Source organism: Athene cunicularia (assembly GCF_003259725.1).
Source record: "Athene cunicularia isolate RWA chromosome 14 unlocalized genomic scaffold, athCun1 chr14_part1, whole genome shotgun sequence".
NCBI classification, from domain to species: domain Eukaryota; kingdom Metazoa; phylum Chordata; class Aves; order Strigiformes; family Strigidae; genus Athene; species Athene cunicularia.
This window is the reverse complement of record NW_020799118.1, coordinates 13,875,737-13,902,950: the sequence shown is the minus strand read 5'-3', so window position 1 is coordinate 13,902,950 and position 27,214 is coordinate 13,875,737. Positions and strand designations below refer to the sequence as shown.

The 27,214-nt window shown below is 51.2% G+C and overlaps 1 protein-coding gene and 1 long non-coding RNA gene across 2 annotated transcripts in view; both read right to left on the bottom strand.

Moving 5' to 3' along the window:
- The window catches only part of LOC113485628, a 31,536-nt gene extending 23,941 nt beyond the window's left edge, over positions 1-7,595 (bottom strand). Inside the window, exons 1-3 of the long non-coding RNA XR_003399463.1 lie at positions 7,235-7,595; positions 6,592-6,726; positions 1,539-1,705 (exon numbers count right to left, since the gene is read on the bottom strand). This is a non-coding gene — a long non-coding RNA (uncharacterized LOC113485628). The remainder of the gene's footprint in view (positions 1-1,538; positions 1,706-6,591; positions 6,727-7,234) is intronic.
- A 5,892-nt stretch (positions 7,596-13,487) lies between these two features.
- The window catches only part of LMF1 (lipase maturation factor 1), a 193,596-nt gene continuing 179,869 nt past the window's right edge, over positions 13,488-27,214 (bottom strand). Inside the window, exons 8-9 of the mRNA XM_026858874.1 lie at positions 27,015-27,127; positions 13,488-15,665 (exon numbers count right to left, since the gene is read on the bottom strand). Coding sequence (XP_026714675.1) covers positions 15,491-15,665; positions 27,015-27,127 — 288 coding nt within the window. The 3' untranslated portion in view covers positions 13,488-15,490. The remainder of the gene's footprint in view (positions 15,666-27,014; positions 27,128-27,214) is intronic.

Here is a 27,214-nt window from a genome sequence, read left to right as displayed (position 1 = left end):
CCCCCCCCCCCCCAGCCCTGCAGAGCCACCGGCATCGTCAACTACCCGCTCGAGTCCTCATTAAATCACTCGAGCCGCCATCGTCTGAGCAGCACCATTATTCACGCAGGCTCCAGACCCCGTTCCCCACTGTTAATTTCTACTTATCTGCATATTTTATTGAAAATTAAAATCCTTTTGCATTTTTCCCAGGGCTCGGTCGTGAACGATCTTTTCTTGCAGCCCTACTTGACTCCAATTAGTTGGGATAACAAAGCTGCCGCTGTTGGAGGATTATTGACAAATGCTCAAGGAAAAAAAATGGTAAAAGAATAGTCTATTAAAATGACAGCTTTTTAAGCCTGGAAACAAAACCGCCAGGCAATTAAGAGTGCTGGGGAGGCACAGAAAATACCAATTCGTAGTTTTTTGATGGCATTTCAATTGATTAGCCTGCTCGAGCTTTCACTTTGTGCCTTGCTTCTCTTCGTTAAACTGACGGGTCACCACCAGCATCCCTCGCGCTGCTGCCGCGTCCACCCCTCCCCACCCGGGGGCCACAGGGCCATCGGCACCAGCCGTGGCTCTGCGACATGAGCCGGGGGAAGCCGGGGGCATTGAAATACATCCCGTAAAGGAGAGGCAGCCCTGCCCTGCCCGCCCGCAGGGACGCTGCCCGTTTCCCAGGCCTCGTGCTCTTGCACTGAGCTGCCCGTAGACACAGTTCCCATGGGCGCCCGTCGGCACAGGGCTCCTGCCCCTCAAAACCTGCTCGATGCAGCTGCAACTATGGCACAAAAGGACTGAGAAGCATTGAGAGCAGCACAACTCATTCACTGATAACTCGTTAACGGCGTTTCATATTTTTTCCCTGGCTTTTTTTTTTTTTTTAAATAAAAGAATAGGGGGGTAAAAATGAAGCATACTTGATAAAGGGCAGTAAGTGTTATCCCTAAAAAAAAAAAATAATAAAAACCTCACAGAGCTTTTTTTCTTTCATAGGTGGCTCGGACAGCTGGCTCTTTAAATATTAATCAGGGGCTCATTGATATGCAAATATGGTAAGAGGGAATAATGCTCCTGCAGCTGCGCAGCCCCCAGCAGCCCCGGCCGAGTGTTGGCCTCCTCTCCACCATGAATGGAAATATCTGAGGACACAGGTGCAGGGAGCCGACCGCGAGCAAGATCCTGCTTAATAAGGTAATTTGTGAGCGATGCTCTATAGAGACGAACCGGAGCAATCTTTTACCACTTGACAGTATCTGACCACTAAACAAGGTGTTAATCTTATAATTGTGGTGTTGACTGTTCCCTAGCACAGCGTTCCTGGCCTTTTGCCCTGACACTTGGCCAGTTAAAATCAACTTAACTGACAGGTCGGACGCACGCCAACCGATTGGCGATAAATTATTTATTGTTCTATTTCCAGAATAACAAGTAAACAGGAAAGACGGGGCATCCCACAGAGAGAAACCCAGTTTGGATACGGATCGTTGGACTGAGTCGCGTGGGCACCCCTGTCCACCGTCCCCCGCTGGGCCGCGATCCCCAGATCTCACCTCTTTCTGCCAGGAAGGTGGCCACATCCCATCTTGCAGGAGCAAAACCGTCTCTGCCGATGGGTCCGGTGGTGCCCTCCGTGCTCAGGGACCTGCAGGTGGGGTTTTGGGGTGGTCACCCCCTGTTCCTCATGCAGCTCCTGATACCCAGTCTCCTCTTCAGTGAACTGTGGGGCAAGAAGAGAGACCAGAGGCAATGGCAGAGCCTGGTGCAGACGTCACTGCTGGGTGTCTGTTGGCTCCCTCTGCTAGGCCGGGTGAGGACTGGGGAGGTGGAGCAGGTCGGGGTGGCAAACATGAGCTCCCCAACCCGGGGATCTTGGCCCATCCCCGTGTCCTTGCTCCAAGGCCATCCATGCTGCTGCCATGCCCATGGCAGGGACCTTCTGCAGGCCAGACAACTGGGAAGGTGGGTCAGAGCCTTTGCAGCATTTCATGTAACCAGAGCCAGTGGAGCTGGACACCCACAAGTACCCGTAGGGCTCAACTCACACATTTTGCTGTTTCCTGTCATTGCTGTTAGCACAGGTGGGTCTAAAGGCCAGGGAAAGAGGGTAAGCAGGGCCTCTGTGAGGGCACTGTACAAGACACCCTCTATCACCACCCAACATAACCCAACGTGCCACATTGCTTATTTAAATGCTTGTACCCCCCTGCTATGCTGCTTCAGAAGGGATGCCCTTGCCACCTCCCACTCCCACCACTCAGGGCAGAGCTGGCCCCAGGACACGGTTCATTCCAGCTCAATAGAGTTGTGTTGGGGCTGCTCTATCCCACATGGGACACAACAGACACATCCTGCCCTTCTGTAACAGCAAGAGGAAACAAGCTCCGAGGCTGCGGATACAAGACCCGCTGTCGCTGACTATTTTTAAGATTTGCCTCCTGTGGTTGCCGTCCTCCTTTTTCCTGCCAAGCTTCCTTGCCCAGGCTCCTGGTGATGAATGACCTTGTCCGGGTACCGCCGGTACCAGGCGCACGCAGCTGCGAGGCTTTTTTCCCGGGCGGGCGCTGCAGATGGCTGCTCCGCCGCCGAGCCCACAGCTGCACCCTCCCTGCTCGCTGCTCTGCAGCCGGCGCGTGGCCGCGCCACAAAGGGACAGAAAATGCAATTAATTAAAGAAAAGGAGCGAGCGGGAAGGGATGCTGGGATGTCTCAAGGAGCCGACCGAGTCACCCCCAGCTCGCCCTGCAACCAGCACGTCTGGCCTCGCCACGGCTGGCTCCGGTTTCGGCAAGTCTCTGGCCGCGTGAGCGCCGCTTGGATCGGCAGAGGGGTCTTGAGCAATGGTTCCCTGAGTGTTGTTGTCTTTCCCAGAGGAGCTGCAGGCCCTCCCAGAGACAGGGAGAAGCACTTCTTATCCTTGTCTTTTGGCTCAAACTTCTGACCTTCCCAGTGTCAGTTCTTGGCTGCTGGGTCCTGCTCAAGGCAAAGCTTGGCTCCTGCTGCATGCCCTTGCAGGCAGGACTGGATGTGGCCGCGACAACCTTTGTACGTACATGGGTGCTACAACCACTGTAGGTACAGGCAGCATTGCCCCTCCATCTGGGGACAGACAAGATTATCTCAGAGCCTGAAGTCATATCATTTCAGTCACCTTGGAATTTGCTTAAAGTTTTGCAAAACCTTAGCCTGTATAAAAGTTACTTTATTCCAGGAGATAGGAACAATTCTACCCAGCCTTATAGACTGGCTGCCTGCTTCCCAAGTACATTTATCTGTCTTAGCGTCTCTACACTTGCATTATTATTCATAATTAATGATTAATGAGAAATTACTACTAACAATTATTACTTTATATGCTTTCAACACTTTACCGGGAGCAAAACTGCATCTATAACCTGGCACATGGAGATCCCACTTTCCCACTTAGACCCCACTTTCCATCACTTCAGGGCAGCAGTTGCCTCTCGAATTTGGCCCAGGAGACAAAGATTAATTTGCCAATTAAATGTACCATCTCCGGAGCAACACCCGGGGTTGCTCATTCCGTACTGGTGGGGTTAACACACTCAGCGCAAGAGCCGTCTGTCGGCTGCCAGAGCTCACCCCGCCGATACAACTCCGATCCCTCCTACTTGCTGCTGTTTTCTTCAAAAAAATAAAACCTTCATCCAAGTTGACAAGCAGCCGGGCTACACCGTGGTCCTCATCTGAAATCACCCTGAAAGGGCTGAACCCTGGGGCTGCTCTGGGAGGATGGAGTTTGTGTTGCGCCAGGGCCGGAGGAGGATGCGGCCGTGCCGGCACCAACCGCTCCTCTGGCTGTGCCGGGACTGTGCGCTGTTGCAGCAGACAGCTGCCGCAGAGGTATCTTTTTACCCTGGACCTTGTTAATGAACAAAGCTTAAGAGAGTGTGGGCGGCTGGGCTAGACGGAGAATAAACAGGGATTAGCAGCGCATAGCCCCCGAGCGAGGATCGGGCTCTTTTTTCCCCTGCACTTGAAACCCAACTCCTCGCCACGGCAGCGGCCAGTCCTGCACCAGCCAGGAGTGTTTCTCCCCCTCTGGACGCTGCAGCCGTCCATCTCTAGCTGGGCAAAATTCGTTTTTGCAAGAGGTTTTAAATCAGCTGGGCAGCTGGCTCCTAGGATTTTATTTTTTGTTCTGTTCTTTCTGTGCCTGGGGTAAAACAGAGGCCAGGTGATGCTTTAGCTGTGGTGCATCTCTGCCCCAGCCTGCCTGCATCACCCCCGGCTCAAGTGGGGAGCAAACACCTCCCCAGCCACGCTGGGATAAACTCTCCAAGGTTCCTCAAACAAACCCACACAGGGCAATCTGCCCGCAGCCACGGCAGGGCCTGGTGGTATATGACCTGTGAAAAGGGGAAAAAAAAACAAAGGGAAAAACAAATTCCACATCTTGCCCACCCACGCATGTACACGGGGAGTGAGGGCACAGAGCAATAAACAGCTCATTCCCGGCCTGGCCGGCATGGGATGTGATTCGCTGCCAGCCCGGCTGTGATGTACGTTGTGCGTGTGTTTTATATGCACGCCATAAAAATAATGCTTTGTGAAGGATATATAAGCACCCAGGCCAGGCAGGGCCAGGCAGGGCCAGGCAGCTGGGAGCTTGGCTGGAAGACGTGCAGGCAGCGGGACCTGGCCAGGCGAACTGGCACGGCATGCTCCAGCAAAGGGGACACCGGTGGCTGCTGTCCCCAGGGCATGACGGCCCCGTGTCCACTCTGAAGTAAGGCCCAGAGCAGTTGCAGGATGGCTCACCTTTTGATTTTTTTGTTTGTAAATCTCTCTTTTTTAAGCAGGAAAGGCAGCGAGCACGCAAGCAGAGCAGCCCTTCCCAGGGAGCTGCTCCATCTCAAAATGGATGTTTGCTCTGGATGGGAGCAGTGAACAGCCAATGCTTCTTGTGAGGTGGAAATGAATTAAAAATCCACTTGAAAGCACAATGCTTCCCCTTCAGAAATAGCTCCAAACAGAAATGGCTTGAAACGATGCAATCCATGCTTTTTCCCCCTTGTAAAACCAAATATTTCATCTTAATACTGGGGGGGGGAAATGGTAATTCATTTGAATTTTCCTCCCTAGAAAATGATCTGGTGAAAGCCTCATTCTGCAGAATCACACAGGCAGACCCAGAGTGACCCATCCTGCTGCTCATCCCCCTGCTCGCTTGCAGGGTTCCCGGAGCTGCCGTGTCCCGGGAGCGCCCGTGCAGGCGGGGAACGGGCAGCACCACAATGCTGGGTGGGATGCTCGGGTTGCTCCATCCTGAGGAGCCATCCCCTGGTGGGTACTCCCTATTTTTGGCCCAAAATGAGGTAAGGCTTTGCACTAGACTAACACTTAATAAACATTCGTGTGAATTAGCAGAACGTGACATTGCGCAGCCCAATTCCTCACCGCGAGCTGCCAGCCCAGGCTGGGGCTGGCTTTGCAGATGTGTGTTCCTGGAAAACGGAAGGCCATATGGTAAATATTGGAAAAAACCTCCAATATATACAGCCCTAAATGCTTTTTCAGCTGATCAGATTTTACCTGGTTAATTGAAGTTTGTGTGATAAGCAGCAGAGCCCCAGGGCTCCAAAACACCCAGGTGCTGATGTTCAGTCCCATCCCTCTCGCCTGCCCTGAGAGCGTCTCTCCTTACCCCCACCACGTGCACCAGCACGGGTAGGGCTGCTCTGGGCACCAAATAACCAACCAACCTCCCCATGCCAATTCTGCAGGGACAAAATGACGTTCCTCAAAGTAAGACTCAAAAAATGCCCATTCAGCCCTAAAGCACAGCATGCCTCTGCCTTTGTCAGCCAAACACTAGAATTTCCTCCTCTGTAAAGCTGGAAAAGTATCCAGTCCACGCTGCTCCATGTTCCATAACGAGCAATTATTCCTTTCAAAAGTAAAATGAAATAAGAACCATTCCCATAATCACCTACCGGATTTTATCAGCATGTTTGGGTTATGCTTTTGCCCCTTTGGCTAGTACCTAATTGATTCTTTAATCTCTACAACTTTTTTATTGACTGATACAAGAGCTATTTAGCCCATCAGCGGCCGGAAAGCAGCCTGCAAACCCTCTGAGACCCACGACACGGTGCTAGGATGACCTCATCTGAAGCCAACGCTTTATTTGATAATCTATCACTTATTTATTATTCTAACTAACTGCTTGCAGGTGGTGTGATTTTAGTATAATTGTCCCAGCAACAGGCACACACGGGGAAAAGCTCAGCAAAGTGCAATCTTATCCGGAGCTGCTACCGCAGAGGAAGCAGACTCCCAGCCTGTGCCAGGGGAAATGGGGGAAAACCCGGCGTTTTGGTGACGCGAAGGGCAAGGAAAAATCTCACTGACTGCAGAAAAACGAAGGCAGGGTTAGTCCTGACCACTGGCTCGCTGGGGGAAGGAGGCAGAGCAGGATGGAGACCATTGATGCCATCAGGGTGAACACACACGGTGCCTGGTGTCACAGCTGGGGCCCAATTTGCACAGTGACGATTCGGCTCCACAGCTCAACTACTTCCTCCCTACCTGCATGTGTGCAAAACCTGAGAAAACGGAAGATTTTAGGCAGTGACAAGGTACCAGGCCATGGATGTCCCCACAGAGCCTTGCGTGGTCCTGGGCCTCCCCAGAGTCAGCACTGGGATCACCTATGGGAGCAGCATGGATGGCATGTGGACTCCGGAAGGTTCAGGCTGGCACACCCGATGTAAAATCCTGCATAAAGAATATGGGATTGGGGTTTATTTCTGGATGTGTCTGTGTTGTTTTTTTCCTACCTGGGGTGGGTTCTCGGCCCTTTGCCATCCCACCTGCACAGGGGTCGAGGTGGGATGGGTGCCCCAGGGAGGTGCCTTTGGCTCAGCTCCTGAAGCCCCCCCTAGTGCCACAAAGCTGCCGCTCCTGCACCAGAGACAGACCCAACAAGGATGTCCTTGCCAGCACAAAACGCGGGGATTGCTGCCTTCCCAGCCCTGGGGGGGGGCTGCTTCCACCACCCCCCCCAGCCTGCGCTGCTCCCCAGACTGGAAGCCAAGAGGCGGCGGCAGATAGAAACCAGCCCATGAATTGACAGCGCAACTCCGAGCCATCCAGCAACAGGCTTTTAAGATCAATTAGTCCTGCATTAGTCTCTGAGACTTTTGAGCTAGAAATTCCCCCAGGAATTGAGCCACTTAAAGCATTTCCCAGTGAGGGAAGGGTTTGAGGATGAGGATCTGGGTACCAGAAGCATCACTGGGAGAAGAGGAGGTGCCTTTCTGCATTATCTGTCCCCTCCTTGTCTGCCCAAGCTCCTTCAACCAAGCCAACGGCCTCAGCAAAAGAGGAAAATGGTATTTTGAGTGGCAAGACCCCGCTGCAGCTTCAGTTTTAACCCTGGCTGGGAAAAAAAAAGCAAGCAGGGGGTTGGGAGAATCATTTTTTCATTAAAATAAAAATCGATCCATAATGAAAATAGACTTCTAATGGGAAAAGTTTAGTGCAAATGGAAGCTTTTAAAGATTCTTTTGACTGACAATAACCTGAAGACCCTCCAGGAACTCCAGCCCAGAATAATCAGATTAAATGAAAACTAATATACGATCCTGAAATTCATCCCATGCTGGTCTAAACTTATAGCAGCTGGGTAATTTAGCCTACAGGTTTCTGCCTCATGCCCAGCAGTTCACACTGAATTGTTTAGCCAAACTTAATCTACTTGGAAGGAAAAAAGCTCTTTTCTTTAATATGTGTTAAAGTAAAGCCAGCTTCTAAAAGCAGCTGGGAGCGGGGAAGGTATACAAATACATGTATTTTCTACAGGAACTCCCAGACTGAAGGTTGGCTACTTTAAAACAAATAATTACGATTTATAAACAATCTAGGAATAAGAAAATTTCTGGGTTGGTGCACTGTGGCTGCTAGGACAGATAATACCTGGCTTATCTCGTGAGCCCTGCAAAAGGATCTCGCATAGGCACAGGCTCATGTCCTCCGGCAGCTCCTCGCCGCTGACCCCACTGTGGGGACCACGTTCCCAAAACACGAATCAAATCCACGCTTTTACCCACAGAAAGGTTTGAAAATATGACCTGGGTGTATCTCAAAAAAATCGAAATGGAAGGAATGACTTTTTCCCCAAATCTTAGAGTTTTTACACCAATCCTAGAGGGTTTTTTTGAAGGAAGGCTGTCCGTTCAAGGGGGTTTGGCGAGGGACAGATGTCCTGCCAGTGATTATGATGGAGTTGTGAACTGTTCTGTATTCCTGCAGCAGCAATAAACACTGATGGGAAAACAGAACTTCCAAATATAAATCCATCATTAAAGATTTTCCAGCTGAACCTTAAATCCCTGTGGGAGAGTAAGCACGGGGTGCATTAACAGACAGCACAGGTTTCCATCTGACCACCAGACAGCTCTCCTGGAGGGCTTGGAGACAGGTAGATCATCTATAAAACCTCGAAAGCCCTTGCAACTTTATACTCAATGAAGTTTGAGCCAAACCCTCACATGGCGGGCAGGATAATAAAAATAAAACCAAAGAACCCAGCGCCTCTGGGGACCCCTGGACGGCCTGATCCAGCCACCCAACCACCTCCCCTTGACATGGGCATCATTCCTTCCAGCTTGCTCCGAAAGCCACACTGTTGGGTCTTCCCAAATTACGCACGGATTGATTTCGCCATTCCCTGTGTAGAAAAGATGAGCTAAAATCCATCTGCCTGTACATATTCCCTTTGTTCCCCATCAGCAACAACAGGAATAGACATTTATATGCAGTATTTAAAAAAAAAAAAAAAAGGCCAGGGAGGCTTCCTTTTTTAGGGGGAAGAGCAGCCCAGATGAGCTTGGCCAAGGCTGCGGGATCCGACCCCGCCGCAGCTGGCGGCCAACGTGGGGAAATACAAACCCAGCTGTGCTTGCTAGGGGGTCTCATGCTTTCAAAACGCTGTAATCTTGGCAAAAAGGAAAAAAAGTCGGTCCAATCCTGCAACCCAGACCTCCTGCCAGATGGAATCATTGGGCCGGTACCTGCCGTGGTGCTGGTCACCCCCAGAGTCGCCTTGGGGAGCCCTGGCTTTGGGTGTGCGGCAGAGTGGGAGCCCCTGGGGACCAGGCAGAGAGTTGGAGAGTAGTAGAAGTAAAACAAACCTGCAATGACATCAGGGGGGAAAAAAAAATCCAAGCAAGGAAACTTCTACGGCAACACAAAACAGAGCTGAAGCGGACAACCTGCCCCAAGGAACCGTCCCCGGGAACTCACAGTAACTCCAGGGTGTGCTGGGACGTGGGGATTGGATGTGCAGAAAATTGAACACCTTGTGTGCGGTCACCCATGAAGGGAAACTCGGCTGTCAGCAGGGCAGGACGTGGGGTACCAGGGGCAGGAGCTTGATCTTCACAGAACCCCAGAATCATCTCAGTTGGAAAAGCCCTTGAAGCTCCTCCAGTCCAACCATGAACCTCACCCTGACCGTTCCCAACTCCACCAGATCCCTCAGCGCTGGGTCAACCCGACTCTTCAACCCCTCCAGGGATGGGGACTCCCCCCTGCCCTGGGCAGCCCATTCCAACGCCCAACAGCCCCTTCTGCACAGAAATCCTTCCTCAGAGCCAGCCTGACCCTGCCCTGGCACAGCTTGAGGCCATTCCCTCTTGTCCTATTGCTTGTTTCTTGGCTCCAGAGACTCATCCCCCCTCTCTGCACCCTCCTCTCAGGGAGCTGCAGAGGGCCAGGAGGTCTCCCCTCAGTCTCCTCTTCTCCAGACTAAACCCCCCAGTTCCCTCAGCTGCAGATTAAACACCAGCATCTTTCACCCTGCGATTACTCTCCCTGGGGGAAAACGTAGGGTTTCCTCCAGCCTTTCTTCTCCAGGATGAAAAAGCTTCCCCTCCCCAGTGTGGCAGCAGGGACCCTCCTAAACCCACCGAGGAAGCTCTGGGTACACGAGTCACCCGATCACATCCATCTTCAGAGGCAAACAGCCCCAGGTCTGGGACAATCCAGCGGGCAGGGGGCCGGGAGCACCTTTCCAAGCGGGAGGGCTTGTGGCTCACCGCAGCGGGCCATCGCCGAGCGAGTATTGAATGCAGTGGTGCGCTTGGGTTTCAGTGGGGAGGAAGGCGGCGTGCCCTGAGCGCTGGCCGTCCCTGGTGAACATGTGCAGAACACATCTGGAGGGGCTGCATGACACCAGCACCCTCTGTGCAAAGACAGAAGCATCCTGTGATGGGGCCCCCTGCAGCCCCTTCCCCCCCGCCAGCATCGCCTGTTCCCTGCAGGGATCCTGCCCAGGAGTTGGGGAGGAAAGGTGCCAATTGATTTCTGTGTGCACGGGGGGGGGCCTCTCCTGGCTATGTCCTCCCCGCTCCATGCTTTTGTGGGTGATGCACTTGAGGGTGGCTGCCACAGCAGAGCCACCAACAGCCACGGACAGGGGAGCATGGCTTTTGGAAAATGCATTCATAACCCCAAGGGTCTGTAACTTTCGTCTAGAAAAAGAAAATAAATATAAAACTGCTTATTTTTGACCTGACACTGTCTCCTGAGATGCCCCTGGCTGCGGGGGGAGCCTGAGCTTCCCAGGGCTGACCCGGGGTGAGCAGCCTGGCCACGTCCACGCCTTCTTGGCACCAGTGGTTCTGGGACTGTGTTGGACCTCAAGGAGCAGCAGTAGGAGGGAGCAGGATTAGATCAGGCTCCAGCCCAGGGCATAAGCTGAGAAAACACAGCCAAGAGAAAAGAGTTGTCATGGGAAGGTTCATCTGATCATTGTTTTGACCGACAGACCCAAATCCCATGCCTGGGAGCCAGTGGAGTTTATATCAGGACCCTATTCTGTGCTGGGTGCTTGGTGGGTGTCCCTGTCCCCTCTTCAAAGACATCTGAGGAACTGGAGCTTGGTTGGACCAGAGCTCAGGCAGAGTTATCTTTCAAATGGATTTACAGAGCGCTGACTTGGGAATGCCATGAAGTTTTATTTCCAGTGCATAGCTCAGGGAAAAAAAAATCTTTCCAAGAAAACCTCTAGTCAACAGATAAGACAATGTGGTTCCGATTTCCTCACCCCCTCTAAATAATTGTTTCTTTTCTTTTAAAAAATTTTGTCCCAGGGAAACGTTTCTAATTTAATCCCCTGCATGCACCTTCCTCACTGCTTTGAATGTGTATTATCTTCCAGCCAGTGCTCCGGAGCGAAGCAAGAATTTTTGATTTAAAAGAAAAAGAGAAAAGAAAAAAACGCTTAACAAGCACAATGCGCAGCAAACAGGAATGGAAATGCCCGTCTGGGTTCCATTATCCCTGACCCAGAGGTTGGAAACCTAAAGAAATTAATTAAATTGGAGAGGGGGGAGGCCAGCACCATTTTCTGCCAGTGACCAGCCCAGGAGGGATGCCCAGGGGATGTCTGTCACCCATCAGCACTCCTCAGCATGGCTAGGGGGAAGAGTCGCTTTTAACAATTTGAAAGCCCCCAGCTTTGTGTAGAGGGTCCCAAGGTGGGGATCCCCAGCACAGGGATGGGTGTAGCCATGGAGTTGGGATCCTAAACAGCTTTTTGCTGCGGTGAGCCCTGACCTGGGAGTGGGGCCAGCCCCAAGGAGGCTGGGGACAGCTGGGGACAGCTGGGCACAGGCTCTGCTGTGTGACCGTGGCTGTTCTGTGCGCTGGGAAGGTGAAAAGTGTCTTTTCATGGGAGGCTCTGTAATCAAGCCAGAGAGCACACGGATGGTGTGTGCTGCTCTTGGCCAACTCACCTGAAAAAATCTTGCCTGAGGTCATGTGAGAGGTAAGATGGGGCCATGGGGCAGGGTCCAGCCTTGCTCTGTGCATCTGACTCCAGGGTCCAATTTCAGCCATGGAAGAATAAAATGAAAAAAATTAATAAAATGCTTCAAATAACATCTGGCAATGAGGAGGGTGCAGGCAGTGCCTGAGCTCATGTAGCTGGAGATGCTCAGCGAGAAGCTGTGCCATTAGTTCCCATGCCCATCAAGACACAAAGCCCCACAGGTGCACTCCACCGGATCTCAGAATCCCAGAATCACCTCGGTTGGAAAAGCCCTTGAAGATCATCCAGTCCAACCATCAACCTCACACTGACCATTCCCAACTCCACCAGATCCCTCAGCGCTGGGTCAGCCCGACTCTCCAACCCCTCCAGGGATGGGGACTCCCCCCTGCCCTGGGCAGCCCATTCCAACGCCCAACAGCCCCTTCTGCACAGAAATCCTTCCTCAGAGCCAGCCTGACCCTGCCCTGGCACAGCTTGAGGCCATTCCCTCTTGGCCTGGTGCTGGTTCCTTGGTTCAAGAGACTCATCCCCCCTCTCTGCACCCTCCTGTCAGGGAGTTGCAAAGGGCCAGGAGGTCTCCCCTCAGCCTCCTCTTCTCCAGACTAAACCCCCCAGTTCCCTCAGCCGCTCCCCAGCAGACCTGTGCTCCAGACCCTGCACCAGCTCCGTTGCCCTTCTCTGGACACGCTCGAGTCATTCAATGGCCTTTTTGGGGTGAGGGGCCCAAAACTGAACCCAGGAATCGAGGGGCGGCCTCACCAGTGCCGAGTCCAGGGGTAAGATCCCTTCCCTGTTCCTGCTGGCAACGGACACAATCTTGACAGGCACAGCCTGGTCTCCATCGTCCCCAGCCCCTTGGCAACTTGGCCAAGCCAGGAAGGATGAAATGCGAGTGAGATGTGGGATGGCGGCATTCACCCTCATCCCTCTGCGCAGTAATCGGAACAAAATGTTCTTCCATTGTTTGCAGAGGAGTGTTGGTTTCAAACTATGGCAAGTATTTAGGAAAACACAATTGAGTCATAAAGGTTATTTACAATTTGGAGCGCTCTATACATTGCTCCAAGCCCCACAATTAAACTAATCGTCTTGGTTTGAACATAGCCGGGTAACATAGAGGACTTTCCCAGTCCTTGGCTGAGAGTGTTAACATCTTGCAGAAGCGCGGCGGCTCTGGGCAATGGGCTCGGCACCTCCGCTGCTGTCACAGCTTTCCCGGGTGCCGACTGCTTCCCGCCCACTGGCTCATCCCTGCTGAAGGAGGGCACCTCCTGGGACCCCGCCAGCTCCCAGGCAGGAGGCCACCGGAGGGTCCTCCTGCTCCCTTCAGCCATCCCGATCTGTATCCACCACGGATGGAGCAGCCGGGCAGGAAAAGCAACCGCAAACCAAGAGGGAGTCCCGTGTGGGCACACCCTGGAGAAGGGAAGGGAGAGCTGTGCTCTCGCAGCCCCGGCTCACCGGGATGGTGAGCAGAGCTCAGATGGGACACCAGGCTCTCACTCAAACGTAGATGAATGCTGCAACACCCAGGACTCACCTTATTTATCACCCATCACCTTGGCCCCGGGGGAGCTGGCATGTCCCCGGTGAGCCACATCAGGGCAGGCACTGAGGGACTGCACCCAGGGCTGGGCTGCTGCTGTTTTCCCTCTTTAACCCTTTTAGAAAAAATAAAAAGGAGTGAAGCTCCCGCTGGTTATTCAAGAGCTGTTTGCTTTAATTCCTTTCCAGAAATACACTCTCACTGGTGCCCATTCAGTGCACGCAGTTAAAAAGGGGGAAGAAATGTGTAAAATGGCATTTCTGTGCCCACATCCACAGCCTGTGCTGCCCCATGTCAGCGCCGGTGGCAGCTTTACCTGCTGGCTTGCCTTTCCCAGTTTGGACCTGTTTTTTCTTTCAAAACCTCATTCAGCTGCTTTTGGCACATCTCGCACAGGAGGGGATGGACTCAGCTGGATGAGCCCCTGGGACAGGAGCAAAGACGTGGCCACCACCTCTGCCTCCCACGGTGCCCATCGGTCCCTGCTGGGTTGGTGGCCCCTGGCGAGGAGGTAACGGGCTGCTTCACAGCCCAGCATCCAGCAACGCTTTTCCCTTCGCTTGTGGCTTGGGCTGAATTCACTCTAGAAAGGTGAAAGCCTTATTGTAAGCTTTCTGGCCACTGGAATTCCTCTCCAGGGCAGGCAAGGCAAAAGCCACTGCAAAAACCCAGGGGGAAAAGCCTGGCAAGCCCCTTTCTGTGCTGCTCCCTGCCCTCTCCTGCTTGGCCGTGATGCTGTCGGCGCTGGACCATGCCCGTGGGATGCTCAGCTCCTCCCGAACGCCGGCCGCTCAGACACCTCCGGCACCAAACTCCCTCCAAACAGGCAGATTTCAGCCCCAGGGCCACCAACAAAAAGCATCAGTTATAAAAATCCCAGGTTAAGCAAACAGGAAGGCGCAGCCCAGCGCCTCTGTGCTGCCAGGCCAGGGCCCGTTAAAACAAGACCTGTTTAAACGCGGTGGGGCTGGCGGCAGACTTGTTGACTCCGACCACCTTTCCAACCCGGCCGCTGCCGCCGGGGCAGCCCGCGAGCATCGGCAGCGACGGGCCACGGGACGGGGTGGCCGCACAGGGCTGCGCTTGTCCTCGGGGCTGAGCCACAGAGCCCGCAGGGCAGCTCCAGCAAGGAGCTATTTCGGGTTTCTCAGTAAACCTGTGGCTTTTTGCAGACAAGCCTGATACAACGGGGTTTTATACATTACACAGGTTGCTTTGATCTTTTTTTTTTTTTCCCCTGCAAGAAGAAACGTGTGCAACAGAATGTGCTAACAAGCAATCGATTATTATAAACTACCCCGGCCAGTTGCTGGCTGTTTCAGACACCGTTCTTGCTCTCACCTCCCTGTGATCACTGTGATTTGGGCTCACCAAGCAAAACCCACGTGGTGAGACAATTTGGGATGATTCTAAACACAGACCGAGATGAGGAGGGACTCCAAAGCAAACAGGAGGGACAAGGGAAATTCAGGCTGAGGTCCCAGGGTGTTTCTCCCAGCCTGGGGGCACTGCCCAGCCCCGGCTCACTGTGCTGCCCCAGGGATGAACTGTGGGACAGACAGACTCTTCCCAGGGCGACAGCGAGGGCAGCGTGGGCACAGCTATGCTGGGAATAAAGCAGCTTTGAAGGCTCAGTGCTTGTGGCCCACATGGGGGTAGGATGGGATGAAGGAGCAGGACCTGGGTGCTCTGCCTGATGTCAGACCTCAGGAAAGCTGTGAGCCCTGAGGGGGCACTGGTTGAGGCAGGAGGCTGCCCCAAAGTCTCCCCTCATGCCTCTGCAGCCATCACACAAAGCAACGGGTTGGTGAAAGCAACACCAACACCCACCCAAAACTAACTGTGGTATTTATTCACCTTTTTTGAAAATTCTTGTGCTGACGATTTCCAAACGGAGCAGCCTGGCAAATAAATCAATCATCAGGCTGTGCCTGTGATGCTGTGGCCAGAAGGATGAACAGAAAGAAAGAGAATGATGAGAAAAAACAGAGAACAAAAGCAGGTGAACAGGTTGGCTGGGAACCTTCTGTGAAATATGTGTAAAGAAGGATATGGATGAAAAATACAGAGAGAGGCAAGACATGCAGTCTGTAAGGGAGCCGACTGCTCTTCCTCCTCCCCAGCCAGTCCCTTTTGACCTTGCCCATCCTCCTCCATCAGTCCCGCAGGGGGTACGGCCAATTCCTGTCTTCATAAAACTTCTTCAGGCCCTGGAGGTTGACATGGGGAAAGTAAGGCCCGATCCTCTTCCGAATCCACCATCTCCCCTCACTGGCATGCTTCCCCCCGGGTCGGCTGAATTTGTACTTGAAGTGTTCCCCTCGGATCCACCTGCAGAGGAATGAAGCACAGCCTGCTCAGGGGGGTGACACCACTGCCAGGCCAAGGTGGGAAGTGGTTGGGCCCTATTTATGCTTCCCTGGGAGTGGAGTTTTTGAGCCTTTCCATAGCCAGGTGGAGAAAAGTGTTTGTGGGCGCTCAGCCTGGCTGGCTCCCACCTCCTGGGGCTCCATCCGTCCATGCCAGGGAGGCACTGGGGAGCTCCTGGGCTCCCCTTGCTGCAATTTCATAAAGAATCATCTCGGTTGGAAAAGCCCTTGAAGCTCCTCCAGTCCAACCATGAACCTCACACTGACCGTTCCCAACTCCACCAGATCCCTCAGCGCTGGATCAACCTGACTCTTCAACCCCTCCAGGGATCCCGGGGACTCCCCCCCTGCCCTGGGCAGCCCATTCCAACGCCCAACAGCCCCTTCTGCAAAGAAATCCTTCCTAACAGACAGTCTAAAATATCCAGTAACGAAGCACAAAGCAGAGGAGCTTCAACACCCCCAACCTGTGTGCTCCCCACTGCCGCCACGCACTCACACACCTCACTACAACCAAGTTTGAAAGAATAATAAAAGTAGGATTATTTTTGGTTTTTTATATCCTTTCTGAGAGCAACTCTGAAGAATTTCTGCCTGGGAAATTTCTAGGTACAGAGCCCAGCTCTCACCCCAGCTCCCCCAGCATCCCTCTGCCCCAGCCAGCGGCTGCTCCTTCTGCTCCGCAGCTTATTAGCGGGGCTACGAGCGCATCTGTTTTCTGGCCGCCCTGGGAGTTGACAGAAAAGGAGATTTTAAAACAGTGCAGAAAGAAGCATTCATCAGTGTCGCGAAACACATTCGGAGGCTAACCATGCCGCTCGGTTCGGGAGGTTTGGTCCCACTTGATGTAGGGCATGCTGACAAGAGAAGGAGTAACACCCCAGTCCTCCGGCGTTGTGGTCCCTGTTTGCAGAGTGCATCGCCGCGTTTGCTGGGTAAGTTCATAAAATAACCCACAATATAAAAATGTCAAAGTCATGTCAATGCTCATTTAAACCTGCTTTGCTTCACTACTAAAATACAAACCCTGCTACTGAGCAGGGCACCACGCTCCCGCAGCTGCTCGCTCCCGGGGCTGCACCTCGGGCAGCCGTAAAGTTCCTTCCTAGTGCTAAAATAATTAGGGATGACTTGTAGATATTTGCCATTAGCGCTCACCTTCGTAACACTGGCATTGCGATAGGAAGCAGGGGAGACTGCAGACACCAGATAAAACTGCACCCAATTAAAAGATCTGCTGAAATCACATCTTTGACGTCTCAATTTAAATCTTGCTGGGTACCCAGATGAGCAATACAGAAAGGATTCTCCTAACAAAACACCTTAATACTCATCACACCCATCACTTGCTGCTGACTTGCAGTAACTGTGGTATCACGTTTTTGGAATGTCTCCTGGCTGGAATAAAAACAGGACAAATATCTCCATGTTTCCTCCTCTGCTGAGGATGAAGAGGGGATCCAAGGAAGCCCAGACTAAAGCATTTGGAGCTGCACTAGGACAGCTCTGATTTAACTACGGGTAAGGGCCGCGTGCCAAGGGAAGCGGGGGGATGGAGGTGTCCCCCAATGCCTCAGCACCCCGTGGCAGAGCCTTCTGGGCTGCCCCAACACCGCGTCTCGCTGCCCGCTGACGGGGGGCTGCGGGGAGGCAGGACACCAGCCTACAAATACAGGAAGGGAAATGGGAAAAGGAGGGGGTGATGCCATGGCCCTGGCCGGGGGCTCGGGGTGCACAAACCTGCATCTCATCACCATAAATGCTGCCCCGCAGCTGCTGGCTTCATTACAACCAGGGCCATTTCTACACCCTCTCCCCTCCCTCTTTTCTGAGACTGGTAAAAGTCAAATGGAGGCTGAAGTGTTACTCCCACAGTGTTTACTTCGCAGGAGCACAAAATTTCCTGTTAATAATTAGAGCATTACTGCACAGCAACGTTCCCGTGGGTCCAGGTAGCCTGCAGGCTCCTGTCCAGGACAGTTAGAGATTTCCAAGCTGTGCTGCTTGATTGCTTTCTTGAATTCAAAAAAACATACTCACCTCCCCAAAAAGCTTCAGTGGCTCATTTTATGTCAGTCCCTATCCTGCTCAAAGCCTCCCTCTGCTTTTGGAGTTTTTTCTTCTCTAAGTGACTGCAGAGCATCTATCAAGCTGGACATGTCTACATACACCCCCACTAAGGGTATAACGGGGGGCCCCGTGTGGAAGGAGCTATCTGCAAACCTCATTTGGCAGAGTTCCCATTTTCTAGATGGGGATGCAGAGCGCAGAGAGCAGTTGACTTATCTGGGCTCCTGGGGCAGGGCGAGGAGACTCAGGGAGATGCCAGGTCTCTGCTCAGACACAGAAGCACCTTCGCCTCACCCTCAAGGACTGTCCTATAACCCCTCTGGAATGAAAATGTCCTTGTCCCTTTTGAATAGGCTTGCCTGCCCAGATTAAATAATATCTATCATCTGATTTGGTGGGATTTTTCCCATATGTTCTCTATCTATTAAAATATTTGCTATCAAAGGGATCGACATGTAAAACTAGAACCGTGTGAGTGTTAGAGCGACCACAAGCAACTGAAGATGCATTTTTGTGGCATAAAGTTTGCCCTTCTATCTGACTGTGTTCCAGGATCTTCTGTTCAGAGCCTAAATCAATCGGAAGAGTCCCCCCAAGCCCCCTGACTTCCAAATTCAGCCACCCTCTTGTCCCAGGCACGGTCACTCTGCTTCATCCAGCCCGCTCCACCCAAGCCATGAGCTGGGATGGTCACGGTCCATGTCAGGATGACAGGATCCATGGAGGAGGAACCTGCACAGTTCCATGGGCTGTGGAGTTTGGAAACCCCGCGGAGCTGAGCTCTCCCAGGAGCTGAACCGCTCACCCAGCGATGAGCTATAAAGCTCCAGCACACCACAGCCCACGGCTCTTTGCTGTCCCTCACCATCACTGCTTCTCTAGGATTCAAGACTTGAAGGGAGATACCTTCAAGATACAGCCAATGTGTGCTGCAGGATGCAGAAACTGCAGTGGGAATACCTCTGAGCATCACAATATCTCTGAGCATCAAAATACAACAGCAGCATCCAGACCCTGCGCTATCCATCCTCTCCGTCATTCCCCAGGTTAGGGGCTGTGGGAGAAATGCAGAAAACCTGGAACCCGTGGGAATCCTTCCTTGCAAGGCTCATGGATGTAAAAGCTGCAGAGTTTAATACTCACCAGAGCCCCTCATTTCAGGGCTCATAGAGTTTACAAGCTACCCCAGTATTTATAATCTACCTGGGTGCCTCAGTCCTGAAGTTACAGGATTTGCAAACTCCTTCAGCACTGCCTCACTGGACCCGCTCCCTCCTCGCGGGATTTAAGGAGCAAACACGCTCCTGCACTAGTGGGGCCAAAGCATTAATGCCCCAGAGTCCATCATTTCAGGGCTCACAGACTTTACAAGCATCACTTGGAGCCCTGGACAGCTTGTAACTCAGGCAAGAGGCATGCACGCATGGTTGCCTGCAGATTAAGAAACTGCTACAAGCTACAGATTGCCTTATCAGCAATTGCTTGTGAGTTCTGCAACTTTGGGGCTCAGACAAAGATTTTCTGGCTGGTGGAAGGGAACCCGCAGGTCTCTGAGCTCCTTCTGATGCAGGAAACTGCCAGCATGCATGAACCTCGCTTGCTGCTCTGGAGAAATGGGAACATCTTCAAGAAGGTCACAGGGAAACTGCCTGACCTTGTCCACATTAAAAGAGACTAACGTCACAGGTGATCACTCAGAGAGGGATGAGCAAGACTCATGTTTCAGAGGAGACAGAAGGGTCAGGAAGGACAACCCTGGCTGCAAACGGTTTCTCAGGATTTACTGACTGAACACAAGCTGGCAGCTCCTCCTGGCTCCCTGGGAAGCACCAGGCACCACAGCCCAGCGGTGAAATGGCTCAGGAGGAGCATTAGGCTGAACCAGCTAAGCCTGGGTTCAGTCCCTTAGGAGATGCACGAGGGCAAAATAATCACTTGAGAAGCCAGAAAGAAGCTATGGTCAGATAAAACAAGTCAGACATTTCTTCTCCAGATGGAAAAGCCTCTTTGCTACGACAACAATGGGGACAAGGGACAGAAGGGACCCTTTGGCAGCATCTTCCGAGCCCAGTGGTGGTGCCCAGGAGGAGCTGGCAGAGCGCTGGTCCCAGTATGGGTGGCTGGAATGGGGAGGACCACTGAGCCACCCAGGACCCACTGCCCTGCACGGGACGCCGGGACCTGCCACCACCCTTCTGGGCAAGCACCCACCCTCCATCACCACCTGGGTTGGGCAAGGCTACAGCCTCAGGGAAGGCAGAAAGGCTAAAAATAATAAGCATTATTTTTTTAATCAATATATTCATCCCGCCAGATGCCCGGTAGCAGCTGCGCTGTAGCACTTTTAAGGTTCGATCATATATCAGCCTATTATGACATCTTCCAACTGTACGTGTTAAAAATTAGCAGCAATATTGGAGTTGTTGGGATGGAAGGCTAAATCTCCCAGACAGCTGTAATTAGTTCCAGAGGGTGCAGCTGTCTCCCTGCAACAGCTGAGGGGTTCGAGGGAAAAAAACAGAGCCGGTGGTTTCTGTTAGAATTAATGGCCTGACAGGGCAAGGCGGGGTGGGAGAGGGAAGAAAGAAACCAAAACATGGGGCGTCTTTTCGATTTTTTTTTTTTTAGTTTTTTATCTCAAGGTTCCCCACTCCACTGTAAATCAGGGAGCAAGTGGCAGTGGAAAGTACAAATTCATTACAGTAACAGAGACTCCATCATCGGCTTTCTTGCTTATTCTAGCCCCGTTAGCAGGAGGGATCATAAATTCATCTTGGCCCAAGTTTGTAGAATAAGGGCAGTTTTATGGATTGTTTTTCAACGCCGCTGACTTCTCTTTCTCCAAGGCTCCTGCAAGGTCTGGCCCTGCAGAGCCAGAGCATCCCAGCAGGCAGTTTAGCCTCAAAACTCAGGAGATGGCAAAGTGCGTTTTTTCCCCTCATGGACAGGTTAGAAAGGGAAGCTCAGAGGCTGTGTCTATAGTGGAGGCAGAGCAAACCTCGGGGAAGGAAACTTGGCTCTCCCCGGGGCTCACATCACTTCCTGGGATAACTTTTGGCATGGATAGACCCAGCGTGTGGGTTTGGGTTCAGAGTTTCGCTGGTGAGATGGGGATGTGGCCCATGCTCCCGCTGGAGCCGAGGCAGGAGCTGCCCTTGTCGGGGGAGGTGGCTTCCACGGCCACGGGACACGTGGCGCAGTCCCAGCCACACTGAAGCTGCCCCACGGCTGCACCTGCCACTGCTCTGAGGAGAGGCTGGAAACACGTTTTTTCACTGGGGGAAATCCTGATGCTTTGAGATGAGCTCTGCCCTTCCCTGACCACGCTGGCATACTGAGGTTGATTTTAGCAAAATGAAATCCCTTAAACTTTCATTCAGGACAGTTGAATCATTCTGATAATATTGGATAATATAATGTTGATGATAAATAAAATATTTTCTTTTAAATTATAGTACATAAGCAAAGAAGAAATGAACTGCAATAAAACTTTTCACACGGTGAATTCTAGTGAGAAAGCCAAAAGAACATGTTTATACTTTTTCATCTCTGAGGATCCTGTCACTTCCCAGGGCAGTTTCATTGCTGGCAAAGCCACTTTTCAGTGGGAAACCCATACAGTTTCTTCTATATTTCTAAACTAGTTCTCTGTGCAGAAGACACCAGCACTGGTGGGAGAGGCTTTGGGGACTCTGCGGATTTACCCTGCTCCCTTACACTGTCACCTCGCGTGGACCACATGGGTACTTGGAGGGGGACTCGTCCCGGCAGGGAGATGCCTCGAGGTGAGAGGAAGCACTTGGGGTTCAGCAAAACCCAGTTTAAACCTTGAAGGACTCATGTCCCCACAGAGCAGCCCATGCCCATGAACACTGCTCTTGCCTTCTCTAACGCCATTTTGGAAGACCTTGCACAACAGAAATGCCATTTTCACCTACATCCCAACAACACCCATATTTTCCAATAGCCCCATACTCCCTGCCTGCTCTCAGCAACACTCCCAGTAGCTACAGAATTACTGTTACCCCCCCTGGGGGTATCCAGGGGAGCAGCCCCCATGGGAAAGCACCTACACCTTCTGCCAGGGTCCCTGGTGACTTAGCCTGAAAATCCAATCCAACATGACTCTGGGTACAAAGCCCAGTATCTGTGACATAAATGGGAAATAAACAGGCAATCAAAAAAAAAAAAAAAAAGAATACCAAACACTGTATTCTTCTTGCATTCCTGCAGGCAGGTGGCATCAAATGGGAAGCGCTGCCTCCAGAAATAACACCGCTGCTACAAATCCAGGTCTTCAGATACGTGTTGGGGCTTTTTCAACAAAGTGCTACTATAATTGGAATAAAAGTCCTTAAGTGAACATGATTTAATATCAGAGACACCGAACACTTTAGGTCAAAAATAAAAAACTGATTTTTTTTTTTTCCTCCTTCTGTAGGCAAAATCTGAATTTTGTTTTCTTTTATTGTTGCAGTCTGTTTCCATGATGGTGTGTTAAACACTTATTAATTTCTCAGCCAAAGCCCTACCGTTCAGATTTATGACGGCTGGTGTTTTATAAAGTATCCGCTGCACAATAATATTTTGTAAATCTACATTCCACAAACATCACTGTGCTTGAAGTAAAGCTTCACACTCAGCTAGGCTGGGCGCTCAACAATACCCTCATTTTTAATCAGTCACCTGTTTCTCATTTTAAGTTTATCACACTTGAAAAAATACTATAATTTCTAGAGTTGTAAAGAAACCTACAAACTTTGGTCTCAGAAATTTCATTTCGAAGGCATTAACTCATTCTGAAAGTCCCTTGGCTATTTAAGGTGTAGAGTTTCCATTAACAGAATAAACTCCGTGGAGTATGGAGTGTAATGTTCTTATGGAAAACAGTCCCTTCCCCTAATTATTTAGTCTAGCAGGGAATGAAAATAATTAAGTCTCAAAATTCCCTTTAGAGTGGAGCAGAGTGGTGGTGGTGGGGAAAATATGGTAGGAAAATTAGCTTTTTTTCCACCCAGCTACCAAAGGGAGCCGAGCTGTGGTGGGCACAATCCCGAGCTGGAAGGTGGCAGTGAAGGCATCTTTGAGGTTTGCAGCAGGCACAGCTGGGCTCCGGCCCACAGGTGAGGGTGCAGAAAACTAACACAGCTACAGCCACCCAGAATTATCTTTTCTTTCCAGTGTTACCACTGAGGCTTAAATTTAAGGCTGTTGTTCACAACTAAAATGAAATTATAAAAAGGCAATCGCTGGCTGTAAGTGGCTGTCAGCGGTGAGGATGCCCGCATCCAGTGCTCAGTTAATAAGGGGTCTAGATTAAAAAAGCAGGTATCCTGCCAACTGCCTCTTCTTACACTTCTTGCACCCAGATCGGAGGGCACAGGTTCTGGCCACGGTGGGAATGGGGCTGTGCCGTGGGTGCAGAGAGCTCAGCAGCCCTGCTGGGAGCTTCAGCGTGCAACAAGAGGATGTTTGAAATTAAACAAAGAAATAGCAATTTTGAAATTTAAAGGAAAAAACTCTAAACCCGAGCTGGCGAGCCTGCTTGAGAAGGAGTAATGCTGGGTGAAAAGCAGCTCATGGAGCTCTGTGTCCACACCAGCTGCAAGCACCACGAGTGTGAACCCAGCAGAACTGGGATGGGGCACAAAAATGAAAAAAAAAAAGGCTGTCACTTCAGTTTTCTTATGCAGGCCAAGCGCTAAAGAGCAAACAAGGAATAACCAAAGAAATCTAAATAGCAACAGGAATTGGTGACTGACGTGAGAGCCCAGCGCAGGATCTGACCCGACCCCAGTGTGGGCAGGAGTGAGCACCCACCCGTGCCCTGTCCCACACCTTCACACCTGGGTGAAAATGAAGATGATGCCAACGTCCCAAGTGTTTGGATTTGGCTCGCTAAAAACCGAAATGTGACCCACAACCTGGGATCCAAAGTGAAATGGGGTGTTGGATTTTGGTCTGAGCCAAACCGAGCATTTGTAAATTGTTACTTTTATTTTATGCCACCCAAAAATACACTAGACCCATGAAAAACTTTTAAAGCAAAGCTAATGCCAGAGCAAAGGCAGCTGACACATAAAACCAGCGCTGGATCCTGATCTTTTCCTACTATAAACTAGCTGCTAAAGAGTGAAAACAGAGTCTGTGCTTTGGTCAAACCACGGTAATGCATGAATCAAGACCCTGTTCAACAAGATCTATAGCACCGTGTGTTCAGCACAGCATCCACGCTGCTGTGTAATTACTTATTGGACCTGCTTGTATTCCTCTGTACGCTGGGCAATCGTTATCCTATAAAAACTAACAAAGATAAAGATTTGCTTTTGGTTTCGCTTTGAATTCCTGAACGTTTCCCTTCCTCACCTGTTACAGAATACAATAAAAAAAACTAATCACCACCTGGAGCAATGTAGTGTTATCCTAGCCACATCCCACTTCATTAGTTTCAGTTTAAAATGAGCTCCCGTGTTCAACTACTTTATTTTAATTTAACACCACTGATGCTAGAAAGCACAAAAAGATGCAGGCAGTCTATGGCAATGTCTCGGAAGGCAAGACATGATATATAGATTTTCTTGATTTTTAATCTGTTCTGATGTCTTGTTTTCAGCCTCAGTTTGTGGTGAGTACCAGCAGCAACGTTTATGGCACTGGGGGACACGTGGTAATAAACAGCTCTGGGATTATCAAATGCTTCTGTCGCTCCGTGAACTGCGAGAGCCGTTTATTGCCAGCAGCCACCAGATGGTCGCAGCTTCTGGCTGCTGGCACCAGGGGACACCTAATTCAAACTGGTGACTCAGTGTCTAAAGGTCCCAGGTTCTGCTAAACCACCGGGGTCAGCCAGCACTCAGGTCTGACTTTCTTGTTTCTTTTTTTTTTTTTAATAAAAAGAATAGCAACGCAAAGGAGCACTCCGCAATGAATGCTGCTTGGTGAATTTACAGCACTGAGGCTTGGGGGACTCAAGCAAAGTTTGGTGAGACTCGGTTGATAAATCCACCCCCCGAGATGGAGCCAATGCAATGCAGGTTCTGTGGTCGCTCTCCCAGCTCAGCCTTGTAAATGATGCCCTAACACCAGTCTGCCTGACAAGCTCCTGCCGGATCCCCATGGGTGAGCCCTCTCACTGGACTTTTCTGCCTGCTGTGAGTTCCAGTGTTCGTTAGCACCCTAACGAGGCTCCCACCGTGGGCACTGGGGTTGCACCGTGCCCCTTCCCTGGCCAGCAGAAAGGTGCCACCTCCATGGGGGCTGAGCCCCCACCCCGCGAAGGAGACGAGAGGGAGCAGCGGGGAGGTCCCGCTCTGTCACAAGCTGCAGACCCCACACTTTGCCTGGTAAATGCATGTACAGTCCAGTGAAGGTCCATAAAAACAAAGAGAAAACACGGCCAAAATGGGAAAACAACCAAAGCAAAGAGGTTTCCTGTGCTCCTCCCACCACCACAAAGTGAGACCAGCTGATTGTGCAGCATCAGCGCGCTGCTCCTGCATGGAAAGCCAACCCCATCGCAGCTAACCAGGACTAAAATCCCTCCATCAACATTATTAAAGCTGTATCTGTCTGTGGCAAGGGCTGTGCTGCTCTAGCCCAGCACGCCTTTTGTAGCAATAATTAATAGAGGTTCCCCAGAGCCCTCCTGGGCCGGAGCCAAGGCGTCATTATTTGTGTGTAACAGATCTGCTGGTTGTGTAACCCAACAGACTGTGACACCACCCTACAGCACGCCCTCAGCTACAACCACCGTTTGCAGGTGCTCTGGTGCAGCTGGGGGTCTCTGGGCTATGGGCAGGATCCTGCCCCGTGCCCCCCGAGCACCCGCTGGCTCGCTCTGCGATGCTGCGCCCACGTGACAACCGGTTCTCAAATGAGAATATGTGCAAAACCTCAAAATAACGGTTCTTACAGTGGTCTTGGCTCCTGTGCTTAGAATCACAGGATGGTTTGGGTTGGAAGGGACCTTAAAAATCATCCAGTCCCAGCCCCCTGCCCCGGGCAGGGACACCTTCCACTAGCCCAGGCTGCCCAAAGCCCCATCCAACCTGGCCTTGAGCCCTTCCAGGGAGGGGGCAGCCACAGCTTCTCTGGGCAACCTGTGCCAGGGCCTCACCACCCTCACAGGGACGAATTTCTTCCTTAGATCTGATCTAAATCTGCCCTCTGTCAGTTTAAAACTTACTTGAAGGGATTATGCCCCATCAGCCTGTACTGATGCTCTGATAAGGTGCTTGTGCACTATGAGACAGGGCGGGATGCCTGGGGAATGCCAGAAATGTGGTTATTAAAAATATTAAAATATGATGGTGGGGAACTCAGCGGTTGCATTCCAAGCTGTGCTTCTGCTCTGGCTTTTTGCAGACTATATACAGACATACATTCTGCTCAGAGCATAAACCATTTTGGGTTTATACATTTATACCTCTTGGGATGCGTGGACCATTTTGGAGGAAGAGCTTTGGTAAAAGGTGGAAGTTCTTAGTGTCATAGCTGGAAAAGGAGTCTCTCCTCAGAAGGTCTGGGGGGATGCACTGCACTAAAGCTGAAAAACATCAGCAGGGTTCAAGAGGAAGTTCATTTCACAGGGTGCTGTGAACCTTCATCCTTGTTTGCAGTGCAGTCTAAGAGCCTCAAATGGAAAATATTAGCAAGAGCTTAATATTACTTGACTTGATCCAAAATTCCCTTAAAATGTTTTCTCAGCTAAAAATAACTTAATCAACAAGATAGACACTTTTGTGAAAAATTTCCTTTTGTAAAAAACCTTGGGGCTTTCATCTGTGCCTTTCACTTGCTGATATTTGCTTTGTCTCTTCACTGAAAATGCAAACACTTCCAAGACAAGTGTCCACAATCCCAATTATTTCTGCAGGGCTGTTTTGTCTTTGAAATACCTCAGTTGGCCGGTAGAAATAGTCATGATCTGAGCTCGCCAAGTGATGGCAAAAAATCTAAAGCTGATGGGCAGGAAACCATTTCCATCAATCATGACTTCTGTCCAAGAGAAGCAACGCTGAGCCCTTCACAGACCTCCCTGGGAACGGGCTCAACCAAGGGTCCCTGTGTCCCCACCAGGAAGGCATTAACGTATAATATAAACCCACCCTATTTAAAGGCCACCCGGGGACCATCAAGTACAAAACCCAACACACCAATAGAAACCACGAGTGTACATCCAAGACAGGAACAACGCGGAGCCCAGGCATTTCCAGCTCCCTCAGGAAAACTCAAAGCTTACCGTGGGGGTGCTCTGCCTGCAAATGGGTTCGTTGCCATCAAGGACAAGGTCTCCTCTTCCTGGGCCAGCAGCTTCCCAGCCAAATGGATTATCCATTCATTCTGCTCATAGGTCTTGGGAAGGAATAGGAAATAAAAAACTTAGGCACTGCTGGGCATGTCCATGTAGCGTTATTAGCATTAAAGAATTTTGACGCTCCT